A 23,716-nucleotide genomic window follows, 5' to 3' on the forward strand; every position below is an offset into this window, starting at 1 on the left:
GAGAATCAATACAGGCAAAAAAAATCCCAGGATAGTCAAAACAATCCTGTACAATAAAAGAACTTCTAGATGCATCACAATCCCTGACTTCAAACTCTACTACAGAGCTACAGTACTGAAAACAGCCTGGTATCGGCATAAGAACAGACAGGAGAACCAATGTAACCAAATCAAAGACCTGGATATTAATCCACACACCTTCAAACACCTGATTTTTGGCAAAGAAGCAAAAAAATCAAATGGAAAAAAAGAAAGCATATTTAATAAGTGGTGCTTGTATAACTGGATATCAACATGTAGAAGAATGAAAATTGATGCACCATGCATAAAACTCAAGTCCAAATGGATCAAAGACCTCAACATAAAGCCAACCACACTGAATCTCATAGAAGAGAAAGTGGGGAATACACTTGAATGCATTGGCACAGGAGACCACTTTCTAAATATAACCACAGCAGCACAGATACTGAAGGGAAACAATTGATAAATGGGACCTCCTGAAACTGAAAATCTTCTGTAAAGCAAAGGACATGGTCAACAAGACAAAAACGGCAGCCTATAGAATTGGCAAAGATCTTTGCTAACCCCACATAAGACAGAGGTCTGATCTCCAAAATATACAAGAACTCAAGAAATTGGTCATTAAAAGAACAAATAATCCAATAAGAAATAGAGTACAGACCTCTAAACAGAGAAGTCTTAACAGAGGGATCTAAAATGGCTGAAAGACACTTAAGGAAATGTTCAACATCCTTCGTCATCAGAGAAATGCAAATCAAAACAACTCTGAGGTTCTATCTTACACCTGTAAGAATAGTGAAGATCAAAAACACTGATGACAACTTATGCTGGAGAGGTTGTGGGGTAAAGGAAACACTTCTGCATTGCTGGTGGAAATGCAAGCTGGTACAACCCCTTTGGATGTCAGTGTGGTGATTTCTCAGAAAATTAGGAAACAACCTTCCTCAAGACCCAGCAATACCACTTTTGGGTATATATCCAAAGAATGCTCAATCGTGCCACAAAGACATGTGCTCAACTATGTTCATAGCAGCAGTGTTTGTCATAGCTAGAACCTGGAAACAACCTAAATTCCCCTCAACTAAAGAATGAATAAAGAAAATGTGGTACATTTATACAATGGAGTACTACACAGCAGAAAAAATAACAACATCTTAAATTTTGCAGGAAAATAGATGCAGCTAGAAAACATTATCTTGAGTGAGGTCATCCAGACACAGAAAGACAATTATCACATGTACTCACTCATAGGTGGTTTTTAAGCATAAAGCAAAGAAAAACAGCCTACAAATCACAATCCCAGAGAACCTAGACAACAATGAAGACCCTAAGAGAGACTTACATAGATCTAATCTACTTGAGAAGTAGAAAAGACAAGATCTCTTGAGTAAATTGGGACCAAGGGGACCTCGGGAGAGGGTTGAAGAGGTGACGGGAGAGAAAGAGGGGAGCAGAGGAAAATGTATAGCTCAATAAAAATCAATTTAAAAAAAAGAAGTCTAGCTCTGGCTGCTGCCTTCAGCTACTAGGAGAGGGTGCTATAGCGGGGAGGGTACTAGAGAGGGGAGGATGCTGTAGGGGAAGGTACTATAGAGGGTAGGGTGCTGGAAAGGGAGGGTGCTGGAGAGGAGAAGGTGCTGGAGAGGAGGGTGCTGGAGGGGAGGGAACTGTAGAGGGGAGGGTGCTGGAAGGGAAGGGGTGCTATCAAGGCAAGACCAGATATTGGAAACCTCACTTTCAAAACTAGAGTAGAGAGTAGCTGATTCTTCATTGAGCAGTGAACTCAGTACTCATATAAAAGTACAGAGGTGATGTGGGATTCCCCTCTGTATGCTGTGAGTATGTTTTATTACCATCGATTAAAAAGAAGCTACTTTGGCCTATAGCAGGGCAGAATATAGCCAGGCTGGAAGAGATATAAAGAGAGAGTAGGCAAAGTCAGAGAGGCACCATGTAGCCGCCTAAGAAGCAAGAGGTAACAAACAACAAACCTCATGGTAAAACATAAAATAATAGAAATGGGTTAATTTAAGGTGTAAGAGTCAATTAATAAGAAGCCTGAGCTAATAGATCAAACTGTGCTTTAATTATCATAGTTTCTGTGTGATTATTTGGATCTGGGTGGCCCAGAAACGAAAGAGCAGTTTTCGACTATACAGAGGGACAAGAGCTAAGGAGATCATTCACTGAGGGTGGAGGACGTGATTTGATGCCCCTTACATTCCCCCCTCATCCACACAGTTTAAGTCATGGGGAACTGCGTCATCAGAGATGCCAAGGAGAGATGTATGTGCAATACATAATAGAAGAGACACGCTGAACCCAAAATGGTGGTAAAGAGTAGGCCTGCAGTGAGCATAGTCCAGAGGAGCAAGCAGTTCATCCTCATAGAGGGACATGTTCCCAGCAGGCCACCATAGCCAGACAGAGCCGGCTATCCTGTGCTGTCCAGTGTAGAAGCCGCTGGCTCCATGTGGCAGTATAACTTCACACACGAATCAGTTAAAAAGAAATAAGCCTAAAATTCAGTTTCTCAGTGGCATGAGCCCAGTCAAGGATCAGTGGTCATATGCGGCCACATGCTGCTGCCCTGGACAGGACAGATGCAGAATCTCTCTGTTGTTCCAGAAGGGTCTACAGACTTCTTCTGTCAACTGTACCCAGCAGAGACCAGCCAGCACTCAGGTCCTGGTGGAATTAAGTCGCCCTCATCACCTCTGGTTAGCAGCTCTCTGGCTGAGATACATCAGCAAGACAGCACGGGACACACACAGAGAATCACAGGCGGTTTACCCCACGGTCTGCCTTACATACACAGGAATCGGGGAAGGGATTGCTGCTGAGACCCTGCCAAGAACTTGTTTTCCAGCATTCGCATTTTAAATTCATTGTGTGTATGCTTACGTGGGTGGGTATAGATGCGTGTGAACACGTATACGTGTACACCTTAGAGACAAGGTCAGTTTCAGACTGTTTTCTTCAGGAGCCAGCTACCTTGCTTTCTGAGACCTGTGGTTGACCCATCAGGCGAGGAAGGCTTTCCAGTCAGCCCCAAATCTCGTCTATCTCTGCTTCCGGGAATTGGGACTGCAAGTGCCTGCTGTCGTGCCCAGATCTGAACTCAGGTCCTCACGTGTGCAAGGAGGTCATCTCCCCAAGCCCTTATAAGGATATTTTTACTGTTACTAGTGTTCTGTCTTGGGGGGGGGGGGTTGGTCATTTGTTTCACTGGGAAAACAGTTCAGAATGGAAGGCATAGATGATGACACCTGTTCTCAGAACACACAAGACTAGGTGCATTGTTTAAGCTCTTAGGGCAGCAGCTCCTTCCTCCATTAAGAAGGCGGTGAAATCACAACTGGCCGCCCTATCATGTCACCTGATTTACCAGAGTCCTGGAAGCTGAGGGAGTGGCTTGAGGCACTGGCCACACTCTCAGGAGGAAACAGAGCTGGAGGGGGCTGCACGCTCAGTGTCCCCACCTTATATCCATGCCCCTGGAAGCGGATACCTTATGCATGTGTGGTGAACCCCCTGATCACTTCTCGGAAGTCATGAGGAGGATAAGGATGTCCCCTAGACACCAAGCTACTTGTCCCATGTCAATAAAAAAGTGTCAGAGCCATGAGTGGAACCAAGGGCTTTGGACACAGTCAAACGGCTCTCCCGGGCTCCCATGATGATCCTCTGTGCCAACCTACGTGTGAGGACCAGGAGGCAAGGCTGCCTTTGCCGAGGCTGTATGCAGTAGGAGTGGCCAGCTTCTGCAAGAACCCAGTTCTGCAAAGACTGCAGAAGATAGTGCTTCAGAGCCAAGGTCTGAACTCTGCAGCCACTAGATAGGCATGTGTCAGTTTCACTTCTACACCCTGTGGGTATTTCTGAATTCTGCCCAAATCTGATGGAATATTGTGAGGACGCTCACAATAAGGAAGCATGGTCCCTCCTCCTCCTGACTGGCAGCAGCTGAGAGCCTCATGCCCATGTGGGTCCTAGCACAAACGGGTCAGGGTGTTGAGCCGGCTCCTGCTGTCAGCACATTCCCGAGTTATCTCTTGGAGCCGCAGCTCATCAACAACAGGCAGGGAGAAGGACTTACTGTGGCTCCTGGTGCAGGTCACCACAAGACTCTATCCCATCAGACAACCCTAGCAGCCCCCAAGGACAATGGAGTTGTGAATTTCGTCACTGGTCTACTGACATAAATTGAGTGGAGCTTGAATGTCACTTGCTATGTGCTGGCTCGGTGGTCTTTCCTGGAAACAAGCCTCCAGACGAAGTGACAACAGGTGCTGGCTCGGTGGTCTTTCCCGGACACAAGCCTCCAGACGAAGTGACAACAGGTCTGAGAAGTGTGGGCATCCAAGCCTCCGGTGACCCCGAATAACCTGTGGATGGGACAGTCTCATAGGGATTGGCAGGGCAAGCCCCAAAAGAACCTTCTAGAGCCTGGTTTAATTCTCTCTTTGCTGTCACTTGTTTGTCAATACGATGATTTAGAGGCAAAGGAAAGGACCACAGGGTTTCAAAAATAAGTGAATTTTTTAATCCCCTAGACCTGTGCATATACTGACCAGGAGAAAATGCCTCAAGTAAAAGTGGATGTTTTCATGAAGGGAACTTTAACCTTACACAGATTACTCCTCGTTATCAGAGGAGAGAGGCAGTGCATGGATCCACTTACCACTTGGCTAGCATCTGGTCACCCGATCACCAGTACTGCAGAGAACCAGCAAGTGCACAAAAGCCCTCTGGGCCTGGCCCAAGGGGTTATGTTTTCACAAGATTGCAAGGTAAGCAGACACTGTCCTAAAAGAAAGGGTGAGCCCAGGAGGACTGTGTGGGTGCCATTGAATCAATTTAAAAGCAAAAGCAAAAAAAAAAAAAAAACAAAACTGAAATATCAAGAAGTCTCAGTTCTTCAGCAAGCTAGAGATGAACTCCTGCTAGAGGCAAACAGCACAAGCTGGCTACATTCAGCCTTCCAAGACAGGCTTCCTTACTCATTACTCCTACTCTGAGCCCAGGGTGTAGCGCAATGCCTGTTCTACAAGCCACACACTACTGTACGGTTCGCACGTAGAGCAAGGGTCTGGAAATTGAAACACATGCATGCACGCATGTGATGGTGCAACAAAGAATGCCCCCTTTATTGTATTCCAGGGCATCTTACATAGAGTCTCCTTCCAAGCCCTAATTCTGAGCCTCAAGCCCACCACAAACCACTCCCCTGCCATCAGGAACTCCTAAGGGTCTCGTGCTCAGAACAGCTGCAAAACAAGCTGTTTGCTCAGAGCAGCTACAAGCATAGGAAGACAAGTTGTTTACTGTGGCAGGCAGGGGGTCACAGGAACTTCAGGGTCTGGGGCTCCAGAGTGCCCCAACACCAGGGTGCCATTCAAAGAGGACTAAATCCTACCTAGCATTGGGGCACGCATAGAGGTGCTAAGCCATCTAAGTCACATGACCTCTCTGGGCCTTCACTTGTTTTCTCTACAATAAGGGTTGAGCCTAATAGTCCTCACCTAGAGACACGTGTTCTGACTCAAGAAAAGAGGCTTTTAGTACCTCTTAACTGGAAGCAGAGAAACTACAAAACACTCTACAGCATGCAGAGTGTTCCCAGCCACAAGTTCAGACCACGCTGTGGTTAAAAAACTGGTTTCAACCATATCAGATGCTATTTTCATGAGGTGACATCCGACCCAGACACCTGAAGGTCCTCCAGAGTACCCAGTGTGTCTTCTCTTCTAGGTCCCTTGTTTGAAGTTGTCCCAAATTATTTCTTTTCATTATAAATAATAATTTTTATACCATACCAAAAATATGTGACTAAAACACTCAGTTTTAATTTAAAAAAATCAAACTTCCTAAGACTTTGGGAGAAGAACCCTAAGAAACATTTACAGTGTGGGGTGCCTCCACTTGGCCTTTTGTAGAACCCATACTGACAGTAGCATTAATCTTTGGGAAGCTACCTTGATGATTGTTGGAATTATGCCTCCCAAAGACGTGGCTCATCAAATAATAACTTCATTGGCGCTGGAAGTAGGCGCTCAGCTTGGGAAAGCCCCATCCCGTGGGGAGGAGGCTGCAAGAATGGCTGTGTGAGGTCTTGGTAGCTGCACACTCCTTCAAAAGAACGCCAGGGTGGAAATCGGTTCCCTACAAAACGCTCTTGTGTCTTTTCCAGAAGCAAGGCCTGGAAGATTTTGTTTTCTCTCCCTCCTGCTTCTCATCCTCTGCCTCTCCTGAAGCCTGAGCGGGAAGCTCCTCCCCCAGGCGTCCTCAGAACCCCACCATGGTTATGTTTACCACACACTCTACTTCGCTTCTCTTTCGCTCGCTGGACTTGCCTGCGGGGAGAGGCTGTGCCTTGTGTTTTCTGCACCCTCGGTGTCTAGCCACAGTGAGCATACAGTAGACACATTATAAATGCCAGCTGACACCGGTGTCCGTAGCAGACAGAAAAACGCTGGATGGAGCATCATTGGATAGAGACCTCCAGTGCCGAAGAGGCTCCTAGAAGCCAGGCTCCTAGAAGAACTTGGAATTGGATAGGTGGCTCTTGGGTTCTGACTCATGGGTGTGGTAGTTTCTTGGTGCTGGAGTTTAATGACCAGGGGTGTGGGGGGGGGGCAGAGGTGTACCCTCAAACCTGTAAGTCGTGAGTAGCTGCAACTGAATCCCCAGACAAAACCAAGGAGCAAGATGATTCTGCCCCTCAACCCAGGAAACCAGAAGTAAGAGGATTTGAAAATATCTTTGTGAGTGTGATGGTTAACCTCAACTGTCATCTCGACAGAACCAGGAACCACCAGACACAAATCTGTGGGCTTGTCTAGCGGGGAGTCTCTAGGCTGGGTTAGCTGAGATGGGACAATCCACCCTAAATGTGGGTGGTAGCATGCATATGGGCTGTGGTCCCAGATGAAAAAGGACAGCACACTAGCGCCACATTCATCTCTCTGTGTTTCTGCAGATGCTGTGACCATCTCAAGCTCCTGCCGCTGTGACTTGACCCCCATGCCTGGCTGCCCCCTCCGACTGTGAGCCCAAATCAGCCTCTCTTTATTTAAGCTCCATTGTTATTGGTTCTGTCGAATTTACAAGGCAACTAACTAACACGATGGGAGTGTTTCAAAAGTCTGAAGTAAGGTTTAAAATGTAAAATTAAAGAAAAAAAAGGGTAAATGGGAATGGGAAAGTCCCCAAATACAAATTCAGTCACTAAGTAAAATGCCCTGGGCAAGCGAAGCCGCAGGCTCAGCCCACAAGCCAGAAAACCAGTGAGTTGAAAACATGCACAGCCTTCAGCACAGAAACATGGAGACGGGAAAAACACAGAAAAGTTTAAAAGAAAAATAGAGGTCCACTTTCTGCTCCTATAACAAGCTGTCCACGGTCAGGTACATTACAAGACAAATAAAATCAAATTTATTGCCTACGGGTCTAGAGGCCAAGATGCCAGAGCTTAATGTGCTGAGAGTCAGTATCAAGAGAGAACACAGATGAACTTTCCTGCTGAGTGGCTCACGTGGCAGGAGCAAGAACACGCATGAGAACCTCCATGGTACTGTTATGTGATTGTCAACAGAATGGAGTCCTCAGGACTGGAAAGATTCCCGAAGCTCTCGCCTCTCAAACTGAGCAGTCCCTGGCTTACGATGCCCCCATCTTACAGCGTTTCAGTTTTCTGATGGGTCTATTGGAGTAGCAAATGCACTTCCAGGCGGGGGAAGGCGGGAGCTCGCAGATGTTTGCCCCTGTGCGTGTGGACCAGAGGACAGGCACCATCCAACTTGTTGGGGGTGGGGGCTGTTCTAGTTTGCAGTTGTTGTTGTGAGGCAAGGTCTATCCCTAAGACCCGGAGTCATTGATAAACTTAGACTGGCCGGCTTCGAAGCCCCAGGGACCCTCCTGCCTGCTGTAACTATAAGCCACTGTATCGGCCTCTTCATGTGGTGCTAGGAATGAAAGTCAGGTCTTCATGGCTGCACTGCAAGTGCTGTACCAACTGAGCATCTCTAACCTAACACTGAACAGACTCAGCCAGGCTGTAGTTATATATAATCAAAATTTACCACCCCAGGTGTAACCCCATCCCAAGTACCCATGGGTTCCAACAGATGACGCTTCGGAGGATACCAACGTTCCAACCATGGCAGGCTCTACCCTCAAAAGTAGAGAGCTGAGACTGTGGACACCCGGGAAACTCTCACAAGACCATCAGAAAGGAGCCCCCTTCATTTGCACAGCAGAGACCCAAGACTGAGCGCTGCGGACCCACTGACTCCCTTCCAGTGGGTGTGTTAGATTCCTGCGGCTGCTGTAACAATACGCCGCAGCTGGGCAGCTTAAGCCAACAGAAGCGCCTTCCTGCAGTTCTACAGGGCAGTCTGAGGTCATGGCTGGCAGGCCGTCATGGCATCCCACACCTGCAGGGGGATCCTGCGCTGCTTCTGCCAGCTTCTGGTCATGGCTGTGATCCCCTGGTTTTCCTTGGCTTGGAGCCACAGCACGTAGTCTCTGCCTCCATCTGTGCGTCTTCTCCTCTTCCGGGAGGGATGCCAGTCCCGTTGGACAGGGCCCACCTACTCTAGCATGAGTTCATCTTAACTAATTAAGTCTATGCCATCGTGTTTCTAAATGAGGTCACATCCTGAAATGCTGGAGGTCAGGGCTTCAGTGAATATTTGGAGGGAATGTAATAGCAACCTTCTATCCTTCCACCTTTTCTTTTAATGGTGATTATGTTTAAACACGGTCTAACAGAAAGCTTTCTTTAGAAGGGAGCATCGAGGAAGATGGAGTACTCCTTGCCCATCAGGTTTAAAAGAGAGGGGAATCCCCAGTAACACGGTGGGTGGTAGGAGGATGCGCTTTTTTCTCCTGCTCCACTCTCTGACCCCACAACACTTTCCATGGTGTAGTTCTGACAAGGATGGAGTTAACCTCAGATCTAGCCAGTGGAGGGCATAGCACTGTGATCCTGCCCACGTAGGTTCTGGAAAGTCAAACTCGGGTCCTCCTGCCCACAGAGCCATCTTGCAGCATGATATTTCTTCATGTATTATCACATCACAGTCCACTCTTGATCTTAGAGTCCTGGCTCTTTATGGTAAAGTGATCGACAACTCGAGAGGGACAGACACACAGTGAGACCCTCATACAGTTCCCGCCTTAAGAGCCCAGTCCATCACAGCACGCGTAGATGCCTGCTGAGGTTTGCAGACCTTTGCTCTACTTGGCCATGCTCCAGCAACAGGTGTAATCTCAGCAGAACGTCCCCCTCCCAGGTGTCTAGTGTGATGGAGCTAAGATAACATCACCTTTGGCTCTGACACTTTTGATGTGCATGGGTGTTTTGCTTGCCTGTGCGTATGTGTACCGTGTGCATGGTTTGCCTATAGGAGTCAGAAAAGAGCGTTGGGTCCCCTGTAACAGGAGTTACAAATGGTTGACGGTCAGTCACCGTGTGGGTGTTGAGAATCGAACCTGGGTCCTCTGGAAGAGCAGCCCGTTGACTGAGTTTTCTGTCTTGCCTGGTTCCCGCAGTTGTTAAGTACCAAAGAAGTCCCACAGAGGTCTACATTAACTATAAACTGATTGGCCTAGTATCTCAGGCTTCTTATTAACTCATATAACTTACATTAGCCCATAGTTCTTGTCTGTGTTAGCCATGTGGCTCGGTACCTTTTTCGGAAAGGCAGTCACATCTTGCTTCCTCTGTGTCTGGATGATGATTGCAGACTGAGCTTTTTCTCTCCCAGAATTCTCCTGTTCTCATTGCCCCTCCTCTACTTCCTGCCTGGACACCACGCCTATACTTCCTGCCTGGCTACTGGCCAATCAGCATTTTATAAGAATAATACAAGTGACAGGATAAAAGACCATTGTCCCGTAGCAGCAGCCCGGGGGACACTGAGCCTGTTAGCTCCCGCCCTGGGCCATTTTTGAGGTGTTGACAGAGCATGACTCTCCTTTACAAGATCTATTTACTAATTCCTTTGCCTGCAGTTGCTATGGACATTTACTTTTTGACTCAGTTTCATTTTATTTTCTGTACTTGTGATTTAACCCAGAACTTTGTACATACTAGGCAAACAGTACTACTAGCAACAATCCCACATATCACTTTTTAAATACCCAAACTTTCCCACCTGGGAAGGGACAATTCGGCTGCATGCTGGTCTGGACAGTAGGCAGTGATCCTGGTCTAGCAGGGGCTTGCCTCCCATCCACTCCCATTCTGACGTGAGGGCCAGCATGAGCTGTGTGTACCACAGGCCCCTAGGTATGTTCAGCATTGGCACAGACTTTGCCACATGGGGTTGAAGGCACAGCACAGCCCACCCCAGCAGGCCCTGAGGAATTCTGCCCTCAACAGCGGTTTCTTGCTTAGGAATCATGTTTGCTTTCAGCACTCACAATCATAGCCCTCATTCTAAGACTACTGCTTTACGCAGGAAAGAGTGGAAGTGATGTGAGAGAGAAAGGAAACTGACAGTGTGGTCATCACATCAGCATACTCCTTCCTAAGCAACAACAGCCATGTTAGCATCCTCCCCAGCCCTGCCTCAGACCCCCAGAGAACCAGGGTGAGCTAGTGGGGACTGCCCATCAGTTTCACTCATGCTGTATGTGAACACACACTTGGGAAGGTGTGAGCCAGCCCTTTGTGTTTTATCTGCCTATTTGAAACAATCAGCATCTCAATCACCTGTTCAGCTTCTTCACTCACAGGAGGATCGGCTTCTCCCCACTGTTGGGCACCGCAGGTTGCATTTCTTAGTCTGAATAAATGATGACAAACTTCTCAAACTGGAGCGTTGACTCCCATTCTGGTTTCTCAGTGACATTCTGAGTGCCTGTATCTTCTTCAAGGCACATGAAGTGCAGCCCACAGCCAGGGTCCACTCCTGACAAGGCTCACTTGTAGCCCCTGGGGTGACCAGCATCACTCTGACTTGCTAAGTCTGTCCAGTGTCTTACCCACAGGCACTATGTCACAGAGCCATCAGAAGTCCCTGTCTTTTGGTAACAGACAGTACAGTTCTTGTTCACGTTGTCTGACCCAGAGGATACAAGAACAATGTGTTCCCAGTCAATCTGTGTCCACTCCTCTCAAGGGCCTAGGTGGTCATCGTAAGTGAACACACAATGGTGCCTGCTGTGCATCACAGGTACCTTTTGAGCCTGGAAGGGGGTTCTTGTGATGGGCACAAACATACTCTGTTTTAACATACCCCCAAAATTCCCATGATAATTCCCATAAAGTTGTGTTCCATATAAATAGCTCTCATTAAGTTACCCATTGGCCCCTAGTCTCTGCCCGTGAGGCTGTGAAACCCAATGAACGAGGGATGTTTACCAATTGAACATACAATGCAGCCCACCAGGGTAGTTTGTTTTCCCAATTTTCTTCTTTGTTTTACAATGATGCTGTGGCCACCCATGGACCTGAAGTCCTTTGTCCCCATATTTTCATCTTTCTCTTTCCCAAACTACTGGTATCTGTGAGCCAAGGTCATCCTAACAAATCTGATTTCACGTGTGCCAACTTACATCATAGGAGAGGCCAGGCTATGAAAAGATGGTAATAAAGAGAACTGACTGGATTTATCTCTTGAAATTAATAAAAAGACATTGAAAGATGGACAAGGAAGCTGCCATTAGTGGCAGGAAGCCCTGAATGGTTCGTAGGTGTCTTGGGTTTTGTGGTTTTTATTTTGTTAATCAAATTCAATCTGGATCCACTTTGTAAAAAGCATGTTAGGGACGTGGGAGTGGCCAAGTCACAAGCTCACTGTACCAGCATGAAGGCCTAAATTCAAGCTTTAGAACTCACACGAAAAGTCAGATGTGGTGCTCTCTTGTTAATCCCAACAGTAGAGGGGCAGAGACAGGCAGAATCCAGTCTACAGCTGCCCCAGGGCTGCAGAGAAGCAGCAATGCCTAGTTCAGAAAAACAAGATTCTGAAGTCTTCAGCTACTGGAACTTCTACATAGGAAAGCTTCTTACTCAGCCTGCATTGGGAGAATAATGTCCCAATGAGAGGAAAGTTCCAGAAGATAGATCTGATATGCCACGAAGAAGCTTTCTCAACTAAAGCAGTCCCATCCAGTGGCGTAATGAGTCCATAGCTCTGTCAGAGGGGCTGTGTCCATCTGAGGGCCCCACCTGGCTGTGATAGTCCTGGAGAGGTAGGGTGGGGGAGAGAGGAAGAAAAGGGAGAAAGGTTGGATCTGCTTAGTCCTGTGTGGTGACACACATCAGCTCTGACTACCAAGGATGCCTGGTGACATGGCTAGGACCTCGTGTGGATTGTGTCCTTCCTGACCTACTTGGCCATCTGTGATCAACCCTGTTCGCTGCTATGACAATGCACAATCTGTCTCTGTAAAGCCATCCGCTTCGGTCATTCTTGTTTCAGGTTGGCTCCATGCAGCTAAGGGATGCCCTGATGCTAAGATATCAGACACCATCTCCTGAAGCCTGTGTAACAAATGACCCCAAGCCCTCCTCGCTCTGCTCTGCCCTTTGTCTCAAATGTGCCTGTGGCCTGGCTGGCCATCGAAAAGGCCGCATCTATTCCAACATCTTTCTTTGACTAGCCCTGCCTTCTGGTGTGGAATCTGGGAAAATTAAGGTTGGCATGATTGCAGGTGTTCACCTACAGTACTGAACAGAAGATAGAAACCTGGGGACATTTTATTTACGTTACAAGGAACCTGATAGAAGATTGAGATATACTTCTGCCATTATTTACAATAAATTATCCATTTGTGTGGATTAAATGATAAACACCCCAGATTGCCCTCGGGTCGCATTTCTGAATATGGAAATTGCCCACAAATAAAGTGACAAGGACACAAAATGAGGTAGCTCCTGTGGTTTCCCTATGGGGCACCATGGAGCTGCTGCTTGCCCGTGTGGCTCGGCTGTCCTCCAGGCTGTCACCAATAGCATTGATTTTACAACTGCTCAACTCTGGGCTTCATGTCTGTGTTACCTGCTCAATGGACATGTCACGTGACTGTGGAGCCAACACTGTAAGGGATCCGAGCACCTGCCTTTGCCTTATCTGATCGTTCCTTCTAGTTCATGGATTTCAACATCGCTCCTTGGCACAGGCTGCTTTCCTTGACTCTCACCTGGAGGCCTCTTGCTCATGGGCATGAAGATCTGGCGTCCAGATAGGGGCTGTACCCATGAGTCAATCACAGGTGTGAGGGCTTGTGAATTGCCAAGTAGGAGGCCGCCAGGACCATGTCCGGTCCCTGGATGTCGAGGCAGGCTTGCCAATCATAGTCACATTTTGAACTAGCCCATTCCCACAGCCTGCCCAGTGAATAACAGACATGGTCTCAGCTCCTTAACATACTCCCTAAGATGTCTGGACACCTCTGAAGAAATCCCTAAATGTCTCTCCCTCAGCAGATGGCCAAGGGGCCGCAGGGGCCCAGGCAGTGGATTACCTCTGGGGGGCAGACAAGACGGTCACAGATACCCTCACAAGTGTCCAGTCCCCGACACTGCAGGGAGGAGGACTATCACGGGCCACTGCCTTTGGACTGAGCAGTTATACCCACTGATCATTTAACAGAAGAGGTTGAGGGGGAGGAAGAGGAGAAAGAAGGTAGGAAAGCAAAAAGAGGGAAAGAGAGTGAGAGACAGGGAGTGTGGACCAGAGAAAGGGGAGACAGGCAGGCAGGCAGACAGACAGACAGACAGACAAATAGAGGTTACATTCCTATTTTTATCAGGTTTGTCAGCAGGCATACTTCTTTCCCTACTTTGCTTGGCAGCATCACAGTGCCCTGGGATCCTTCTGTCCAGTAGGAAAGACAGCCTAAATCCATTGCATTCAGATGTCCTTACCGGCATCCTAAAGGACCTTCCCTAACAACACAGATGGGTGACCTAGAACAACAAAGTGACAATGGAGCAGATACACCAAGGCCCTGTATTAGTGCGTGACCTAGATGTGAGATGAATGTGTTATTCTTTCCTCGCAAGTGGACAAAGAGGAAGGACACATCAGGTCTGAAAGGCAAAAAAAATGCACAATTGGAGTGAAGCCTTTGAAAAGGCAGAATGAGGCAGTCCAAGGGACATCAAAGCAAGCCGCCACAGCATGTAGCTCAAGAAGGATCCATAACCTGCAAAAAGTACTTGGAGATAACCCCAGACCCTGGTGCACACTGCACTGGGCAGGCACAACTGGATGCATATGCTGTCTCTGTCCCACCTTGTAGGAGAGGCTGGCTGTGTAGGTGACAGAGGATGTATTAATTTTTCTGCCCAGTTAATGCGCTGAAGAAAGATTAACCAGCTGTGATATGCTAAGGGACTCGGATTTCTCCCCGTGGGATACAGAGAAGGGATTGTTTGTAGAGCCGGTGTGAGCAGAGACGGACTCACAGAGAATGAGGTTACAGTAAACACATCACACTCCAGGGCCTGCTCTGGGCATTTCCGGGCAGCAAGATCTTCCCCCGTTGGAGAGGTGCAGTTCGAAGTTGTCCTGTCCAAGGAAAGTCTGACCTGAAGGCTGGTCCCTCTTTAAAGTAAACTAACGCTCACCCTTTGACTCTTGGTCAAGAGTCATCCTGAGCTGACCGTGGCCGCCTTCAGCAGCATTTGGAGTCCGGCAGGCGAAACCTCAGGATCAGCTGCCTCCGAGAGCCATGCCGACGGTGGATGACATTCTAGAACATATAGGGGAGTTCCACCTTTTCCAGAAGCAAACATTTTTCCTCTTAGCTCTGCTCTCGGGTGCCTTCACTCCCATCTATGTGGGCATCGTTTTCCTGGGCTTCACCCCTAACCACCGCTGCTGGAGTCTCGGGGTGGCCGAACTGAGCCAGAGATGTGGCTGGAGCCTAGCAGAGGAGCTGAACTACACGGTGCCAGGCCTGGGGTCTGCAGAGGAGGCCTCCTTCCTCAGCCAGTGCATGCAGTATGAGGTGGACTGGAACCAGAGCACCGTTGACTGCGGGGACCCACTGTCCAGTCTGGCTGCCAACAGGAGCCACCTGCCTCTGAGCCCCTGCCAGCACGGCTGGGTGTACGACACTCCAGGCTCCTCCATCGTCACCGAGGTGAGTGAGTTCAGGGGTCAGGATGCAAACGAAGCAAATGATTGAACTAGGAAACACATGGTTCTTATGCTTGCCCAGACATGCTTTTTGGACTCACATGCCTTGTAAAATCCTAGTTTCCTGGCTAAAATAAGCAGCCTCTCCCTCCTCTGAGGTGGTTATCGAGAACTCCTTCTTGCTGCCAGGCGTGATTCTGGCATGTGCAGGTCTCGCAGTAAGCAAGAAGCAAACCCACATCGGGATGCCTAAAAGTGATGTCAGATGTGGGCATGCTTCTAGAATTCACATTTGCCAGAAGCCGCCTATCCCACCACACAAAGAGTGTGGCCCTCCTCTGATATCTGCTCTGCTAATGGGTATTATAAGATGTGCTTTTTTTTTTCTCCAGAGATATGTGTTCCTCTTTAGTGTGGTCAAAATGCCCACAGGAAATTTTGGGGCTTGGGGTTAAACTATGGTACAACTATTTTTATTTAAAAAAAAAAAAAAAGTCTAGTCACAAGGGCAGGCAAGGTGACTTAGGGTCAAGCACTCGCCACGCAAGTCTGACAATTCAAGGTCAATCCCAGACCCCTGAGAAAGTAGAGAGAGAGAGAGGCCAGCTTCACAAAGTTGTTCTCTGACTTTCACGTACATGCAGGGACAGGTGCGTACCTACCCACATACATCATGTACACACATACAGTGGTGATAAAAGTGATTTAAAAGATACAGTCGTGGTTGGGGGTATGGTTCAGTAGGTAAAGCACCCTGCCTTGTAAGCTTGAGAACCTGAGTTTAATGCCCAGAACCCGCAGAGAAAGCCAGGTGTGGGCACGTGATAATAGTTCCAGTATCAGGGAGGCAAAAACAGTTGAACTTGTGAGCCTTGCTAGCCAGCCAGCTGAACCTAGTTGGCCAGATCCAGGCCAATGAGAGGCCCCATATCAATAAAAAAAATGAGGATGGCAGGCATACACACAGACAGAATATTGTACACATAATAAATAAATATTAAAAAAATGAGGATGGTGCCTGAGAAACGGCAACTAGGGCTGCTCCCTGACCCCATCTGCACGTGTGCATACTTAGAAACACTCACATGTGTGCACACACACACATACATATGATCTAAGTGTGAGGCCTCATTCCCTGAAGAGGAAGGTCAAGCATGAACACTTACTGCGGAACTGTCCTGCAGACATAGAGGAAGCTGTTCAGCAGCTAGTTAAAAAGGACCGCCTGGGTCCTCGGAGGGTCTCCTGGCCTTCAGCGGGAGAGCCTCGTCTGGGAGATCTGAAACAGGCTCCACGTCACATCAAGGCTCCAGGATACCACTCTGAAATAGCTCTGCAGAGACTCACCTCATCTCTTTGTACAGAGCTCAGGAAACTGAGGCCAGAGCGGGAGAGCTCGGATGTGCTTTAGACTGGCAGAATAAGAAGGCAGGGTGAGGTTAGAAGACCGTCTCTCCTGCCTGCGAGGCCAGCACTGGTCATCCTCCACCTGCCTTCCGAGCACAACAGACCAAACGTACCCGCTCCTTGGCAGGACTCTGTGAATCCCCCAGTTGTTTAATGTAACAGACAGCTGAGAGATCTTAAATCTCATGCTCCCTGGCTGTACAGATGTATCACATCTGTGTCTTAGGGCTAGAAGGGAGAAGATGGGCTTGTCTATAAATCAAGTCGCTGCCTGCGTTCAGTAGATAGAGCCAACGCTTTAGCCAAATGCCCAACTCCCACTGCCAGATGGAATGCTAAATGGATTCCAGGCGAAATCTTTTGCTGGTCTATAGAAAATTAGCATGGGTTAGGAAACAGCTGGGCTGTTGGCACTCAGTTCAAGAAATAGTAAGTAAGTAGCACGCGCTAATTTGCTGAACCCCTGAGCTCCCAGGACGCCCAGTTGGGAATATTCAAAGAACTCTCTGAGCTGAACTGTGTCTAACAAGATTATAACAGCATTTTCTCCCTCTCTCCCTCCTGCTCCTCCCCCGCCTTGGACCACACCTCACATCTGGACAGTTTAACCTAGTGTGTGCTCACTCCTGGATGCTGGACCTGTTTCAGTCGGTAGTGAACGTGGGGTTTTTCATCGGTGCCATAGGGATTGGCTACCTAGCAGACAGGTAGGTGAGACACCTGCAGGGCTTTTTAAATAACCTGCAAGTTCAGACAGCTCTTGGGCTCACCCACCCTGCATGAATCCCTCTTTGCCCCAAACACACAGGCGGACCACTCACTCCCACCCACCTTAATGGTGACTGCTTTTATGCTCTTGGAGGTTTGGCAGCTGCTTTGAGAATAATGACTCATGTTTTACTCTCAGATCCTCTGGAGGTCAGGGAAGGAGGTTTCGACCACCAGGCAGGACTTTTTTCTTATGGACTATCTACCAGTTCAGGGCTGGCAGAGGCAACAAATGATTTAATGCCTTTTGTGATTCTCAGTTTACTCTTTGGCCTCACTGTCTCCCACGTGGTCATGAGCCATCAGGAGCTGTGAGCACCATCCAGACCAGAAGCCCATCCCTAGGCTTTATGCCTGTTTGACTGTCCATATTCAGTGTCTGTGGGCTGTGCTCTGACTCTGGTCGCCCATCATTGGGGACTTCTGCTCACTGTACAAAAGGGCTTTTTAATGTTAATATTCTTTGCATTTTCTTTGGTCATTTATTTTTACCTTTTTTATTAAAATATGATTTCATCACCCCTTCCCTTTCCTCCTTCCAATCCCTCTCATATCCCTCCAACTCTTGAGCTGATACCTTCCTTTTCTTTGATTAGTATTGTTACACACCTGTATATATAAACAAATATGTAACTACAACCTTCTGTGTCTTTTTATTGCTGTTGTGTGTATATGGTTTGAAGACTGACCAGGATAACCTGAGAAAGGCTGTCTCACTCCCTTAGCAGTCACTAGCTGCCTGTACATCTTTGTCTAGGGGAGGGGCCCTATGAGAGTTTCCCTTTCTGAGTAAGCATTCTATTGATATTGTCAGTGTCCATGGATTGTTTATGCAGCCATTTCTAAAAGACTATAGACTTCCAGGTACTCTGGTTCTTGCAATCTTTGCCGGCCTCTTCCGTGATATTCCCCAGCCTCAGACGCCAGAGCTGGGCACCCTATACCCTGTCGATCTTTGCATTGTGTCCAGTTGAAGTTTCCTGTGAAGGTCTCCCCTTGCTATAGAGATACTTCCTTTCTGATGACGGGTAATGGCTACATTTGCCCATCAGGAACAAGGCTAAGGCTTAGAATGCAATTAAGGGAGTTGTTTATTGCAATGCACCTTTTCTCAGTAGATGACCATTAGCTAGGAAGAAGAATCCTCAACAGAGAGAGGACTGTAGATACCTGGGTCATCAGATACTCCTAACGCCCCCAGTTGCAGAGTGCCTGTCATAAGCCAGGCACTGAAACTCTATGACCTGGCTGGTACCACTCCTACCGCCAGTCACCTAACAGCATGGTAATATGTACCTGTGTATTAACATGCGTAATATGTACTATGATGATACATCCGTATAGTCTGTATATGTGTATGCACAGAGACATGGTTAGACATAGCATTTCTGTGTCACATAAATCCGGTGGGTGCAAACAGCCCCAGATAATCAGATGTAATAACGCAAGGAGGAAACAATATGCTTTACATGTTTATTGAACTTGCTTTTAATGAGATTTAATTATAAGCATGCATAGCTCTTAAGAATGACTGTATTAAACAATCAGCCTGTGAAAATAAATATTTGACACAGAAATATCTAGCAGTTGAGTCCTGTGCTCACACACTGCCTTTTCAGGCATCCCCAGCCATCTCTCTACTATGACTATAATCTAAATGTAAGGCAGCTTTCTTTAGTTATCCATCGAGCTGGCATCGAAAATGCAGAAGAATTAAAGGTTTATAAGAATGTACTGACTTTACAAGAGCCTGAGGCCCCGTTGGCAGCAGGAGGGAGTATGGGTGGAGGTGGAGGTGGAGGCACTGTGCCAAAAGTCACAATGCATTTGTAACTGTCTGCTCAGCCTCCCTGGCTAGGCTCTTCCCAAAGGGCAGTGGGCAGTTGTGAGGTGGGGGTGGGAGTGATTTCATTTCTATCTGATTACACAGAACTGAAGGTAGCTCTTTGCAGGCTGCCCGTGGAGTGAAGACAGACACATTAATGAGGTGATCTAGGGCCCAATCACCCTCGCTGGCCACTGGCTAGGCAGCTCCTGGTTCACCCACTCCCTGGTAGACCAAGGTGGACATTAACACCAGATTTCCAGGAAGTGCCGTGCGCACAGGTGACACCCGTAGGCTGCAGAAGCCAGTTAACTATTGTCAGCCCACTCAAGTAGGCGAGGTCCAATCCCTCCTCACAGCACGTTCCAGAGAACAATCCACCAGCTCCCCGCCTCCTCAAGTGAGCTCATCCTTCCGTCCCTACGCTGGCAAGCTCTAGAAAGTTCCTAGTTCCTTCTGCTCCTCTGGAGGCTTTCGATGTGTCTCTAGTTCTTTCTCCAATGCAACCTGAAGCTTTGCTCTTTTTTCTGTCCCACACGCATGCAGGAGGGCGAAGCAGGGCAAGGAAAAGACACGCCACTTCTCTTCTGAATACTTAACGCCCACTACAAGCTTTAGACATCATGCAATAAGTTAAGATTGGCAGGGAAACCCATTTCATCCACAAATTGTAACCAACATTGTAACAAAATATTGTTTTTCACAAACAAAATGTTAAACATGCCCTAATAGCTGATTTGGGCACGGTGTCTAGAAGAAAGTCAGGATATTTGAAATTATCCGGATAAGAACACTGAAGGGGGAAAAAAGCAAAGTAAGGAAAAGGAGAGAAAGAGGAACGAAGGGAAAGACGGGGAGAAAGGAAAGGAAGTGAGGAGGAAGGAATGGAGAAGGGGCGGAAATTGCTTGCAGGAATTCAGCCTGTGCCACAATTGTGAGCTGAGTTGTCTACTCAAATGTCCAGTTTGTTCCTGCACTCCCAGCTTCCCGAGAAGGGTTTTCTGTCAGCTGACACACAGGAAAGCAGTCTTTCATTAGCTCCAAGCATTTTGCATACTGTATTCTAATGAGGAATAATGAATGTTGATCTAGCGGCATGCTTGCGGGCATTTCACGCAAGCTTTCTGGAGGGGACATGTCCATCAAAGCGAGGCCACTGTACTCAGAGGTGTCTGGGGACAGCATTTGCTCAGCATAAGCGCAAGGACAAATGACCTCAGAGGCTCAGGTGATCGGTTGTAGTCAGTGGGGAGTAGCATGGTTTGTGCCTGCTTATCCTTGTTTTTAGAGTAATGTTTAAATTGTAAGTGGGTGTCGCTTGACTTTTAATAACGGTTGTGTTTAACAATTAATTTGCCCCTCTTCCTCTTGGGAGTCAGCGCCTGCTGTCCCAAGAGAAGCAGCTCAAAGCAGAGCCGCAGTGGGCTGAGGCCAACTGTTACCAGATGTTGAGAATCTCTGGAAACATACTCTCCAGCAACCACATAGGCCAGCTGTTCTACTAGGGACCCTCATTTGATCTCACTTAGGACCATGACAGCCTCGTAAAGTAGATATTTTTAAATTTACTTATTTATTCTTAAAAACAATCTTTTCTCATTTTATGTACCAATCCCAGTTCCTACTCCCTCCCCTCTTCCCACTCCCTCCATCTTCCCACCTACCCCACCCCCAATCCACTCCTCAGGGAGGGTAAGGCTTCCCAGGGGGAGTCAACAAACATTAGCATATCACTTTGAGGCTCTCCCTACTATTATCTAGGCTGAGCAAGAGAATGGGCTTCAAAAAGCCAGTACAAGCATTAGGGATAAATCCTGGTCTCACTGCCTGTGACCCCACAGACTGTCCCAACCACACATCTGTCACCCACATTCAGAGGACCTAATTTGGTCCTATGCAGGTTCCCCTACTGTCAGTCCAGAGTCAGTGAGCTCCCACTAGCTCAGGTCAGCTGTTTCAGTGGGTGTCCCCATCAAGGTCTTGACCCCTTTGCTCATATTATCACTCCTCCCTCTCTTCAGCGGGACTTTGGGAGCTCAGCCCAGTGCTCTGCTGTGGTTCTCTGTATCTGATTCCATCTGTTGCTAGATGAAGACTGCAAATAGTGAAAGTTTGACTCCTTCTTTCCAATTTGTGTCCCCTTGATCTCCTTTTGTTGACTTATTGCTCTAGCTAGAACTTCAAGTACTATGTTGAATAGACATCAAGAGATTATACAGCCTTGTCTTGTTCCTGATTTTAGTAAAATCGCTTTGAGTTTCTCTCCATTTAATTTGATGTTGACTGTTGGCTTGCTATATATTGCTTTTATTATGTTTAGGTATGTTTCTTGTATCCCTATCTCTCTAAGGAAACCCAGAGAATCATTAGGTCATACTTCAGAAATGTGTACTCCACAAAACTGACAAAATATAAAATAAATAGACAATTTTCTGGATAGGTACCACATACCAAAATTAAATCAAGACCAGATGAACAATTTAAATAGGCCTAAAACCCCTAAGGAAATAGAAACAGTCATCAAAAGTTTCCCAACCCAAAACAGCCCAGGGCCTGACAGTTTCCATGCAGAATTCTACCAGAACTTCAAAGAAGAGCTAATACCTATACTTCTCAAATGGTTCCACATAATAGAAAGAGAAGGAACATTGCCAAACTCCTCTTTTTATGAGGTTACAGTTACCCTGATACCCAAACCACAGAAAGACTCAGCTAAGAAAGAGAACTACAGACCAATCTCAATCTCCATCATAAAATCCTAGCAAATGGAATCCAAAAACACATTAAAAAAAATCATCCACCATGATCAAGTCGGCTTCATCCCAGAGATTCAGGGCTGGTTCAACATATGAAAATCTATCAATGTAATCTACCATATAAATAAACTGAAAAAAAAAACACAATTACCTCATTAGATGCTGAAAAGCACTGAACAACACCCAGCACCCCTTCACGTAAAGTAGATTTTACCACCTATGGTTTACAGAGAAGCACTTCTTCCCAGGTATTAATGACCATTTAAGTCAGTCCAGATTTTGTTATAAATCAAGCTGTGATCCATCTGTCTGGGTGAGCCTGAGGCTCTACATATTTACCACGCTCCCTAATAATGTTGTTAGCCCCTTCCCCCGTTCCGACAAAGAGGGCCTTGGTCTCTATACTGGGTAATAGACAGCTAAAGGACACTCCAAACTGGTACCCAGCCACTCTGGTTCTGTCTAGATGTCACTGAGTAATTTAACTGCCTATGGTGTATGTGTCCGTGGAGGAGGGCATCTCAAGCTATTGGGGCCATTGCAGTCTCTCTGTAACATGGATTTACTTTCCCTGCTTGGAGTCTTCAATAATGCATTTCCCATTCCTCCGACCAAAGGATTTTCTCCTTCTTCAGCAACATCACAGCGGCTTTACTATAAGTCCAAATCCACCAGGCCCTGAGGAATTGTCACTTGAATAAACCTTTACAGATTTTGCAGATTCAGAGAAAGGGTTGTAGCTGTGTCCAACCCACGGCCCATATACCACTTGGAGCCAAGGACAGCTAAGGAGGCAGTCTGGTATAGGATACAAATTTATGCAACATTGAAGTGTGTGTGTGTGTGTGGGCTCAGTCTGCAGTCACCCAGCCTTGGTAGAGGTTAAGACTTCTCTAGTGAGTTAACTGTTTTGCTTTTCTGATCTTCAGCTTGAACCCCAATATCTGTCTCTGGGTTTTATTATTTATGCTACACTATGGCGAGATTTTCTTTAAATATCTTGACTGCTTGGTTGTTAAGCATAAACTTCATAGATGACACCATGTCATGTCACAGGATCAGGAGGTTAGAGAAGTTGAGAGGATTGGTGGAAACAGGAGGAAACATCGGAGGATGGGAGAAATGTCCCTTTGGCAAGCCTGGCACTAGAAGCTGCAGGGTTATATATTACAGTGGGGAGCCATGGATAGAGAACCAGGAAGTGACAGAGCCGAGGCCATCTTTGGTTCAGTAATTTACACTCATGACTAAAGAGGCGACTTGAACTCCAAATTTCAGACTGAAAACATTAACACCCTACAATAATCATTACTAATGTTGTGGATCATTTTCAAGTGGTCAGTTAATATCTGAACCACTCCCTAGAGCACAGCTGTCCCATAATAGGAGGAGCGGCTACCGCGTATTGAGTTATCATGGGAACGTGCAACCCTGATGATGAATACTGACTTTAGTTAAACAAACATTATGTGTGTGTTAGATATAACACCGTCTCCTATGAGCTATTAAACAACATCCACTAACAGAATTAAATATCTTTTAGAACACAGCCAGGAGGGCTTGGGGGAAGTAACTGAGGCCCCAAGTTCATTCTCTGAGAGCCAACTATTTTCTGTTACTGTGATGGAACCTTGAGGCTGGGTAGCTTTGGAAAGGAAGCGGTGTTAGCTCATAGTCCTGGTCATCTGAGCGGATGTCACTGGCATCACTGCAGCTCTGGTTAGGCTCCTGTGACAGGTAGCGCACGGTGAACGAACATGTGTGGGAGAAAGAAATCACCACAAGCTGTAGATGGAGAGAGCCCCTTGGGAGTCAGGCTCTTTGAAGATCTATTT

General features: G+C 47.1%; 1 protein-coding gene across 1 annotated transcript in view; it reads left to right on the forward strand.

The window, feature by feature from the left end:
• The first annotated feature begins 14,611 nt into the window (after positions 1-14,611).
• The window catches only part of Slc22a2 (solute carrier family 22 member 2), a 41,356-nt gene continuing 32,251 nt past the window's right edge, over positions 14,612-23,716 (forward strand). The window contains exons 1-2 of the mRNA XM_013352303.2: positions 14,612-15,129; positions 17,136-17,239. Of these exons, the coding sequence (XP_013207757.2) occupies positions 14,716-15,129; positions 17,136-17,239 (518 nt within the window). The 5' untranslated portion in view covers positions 14,612-14,715. The remainder of the gene's footprint in view (positions 15,130-17,135; positions 17,240-23,716) is intronic.

This window comes from Microtus ochrogaster, linkage group LG9 (assembly GCF_000317375.1).
Source record: "Microtus ochrogaster isolate Prairie Vole_2 linkage group LG9, MicOch1.0, whole genome shotgun sequence".
NCBI classification, from domain to species: domain Eukaryota; kingdom Metazoa; phylum Chordata; class Mammalia; order Rodentia; family Cricetidae; genus Microtus; species Microtus ochrogaster.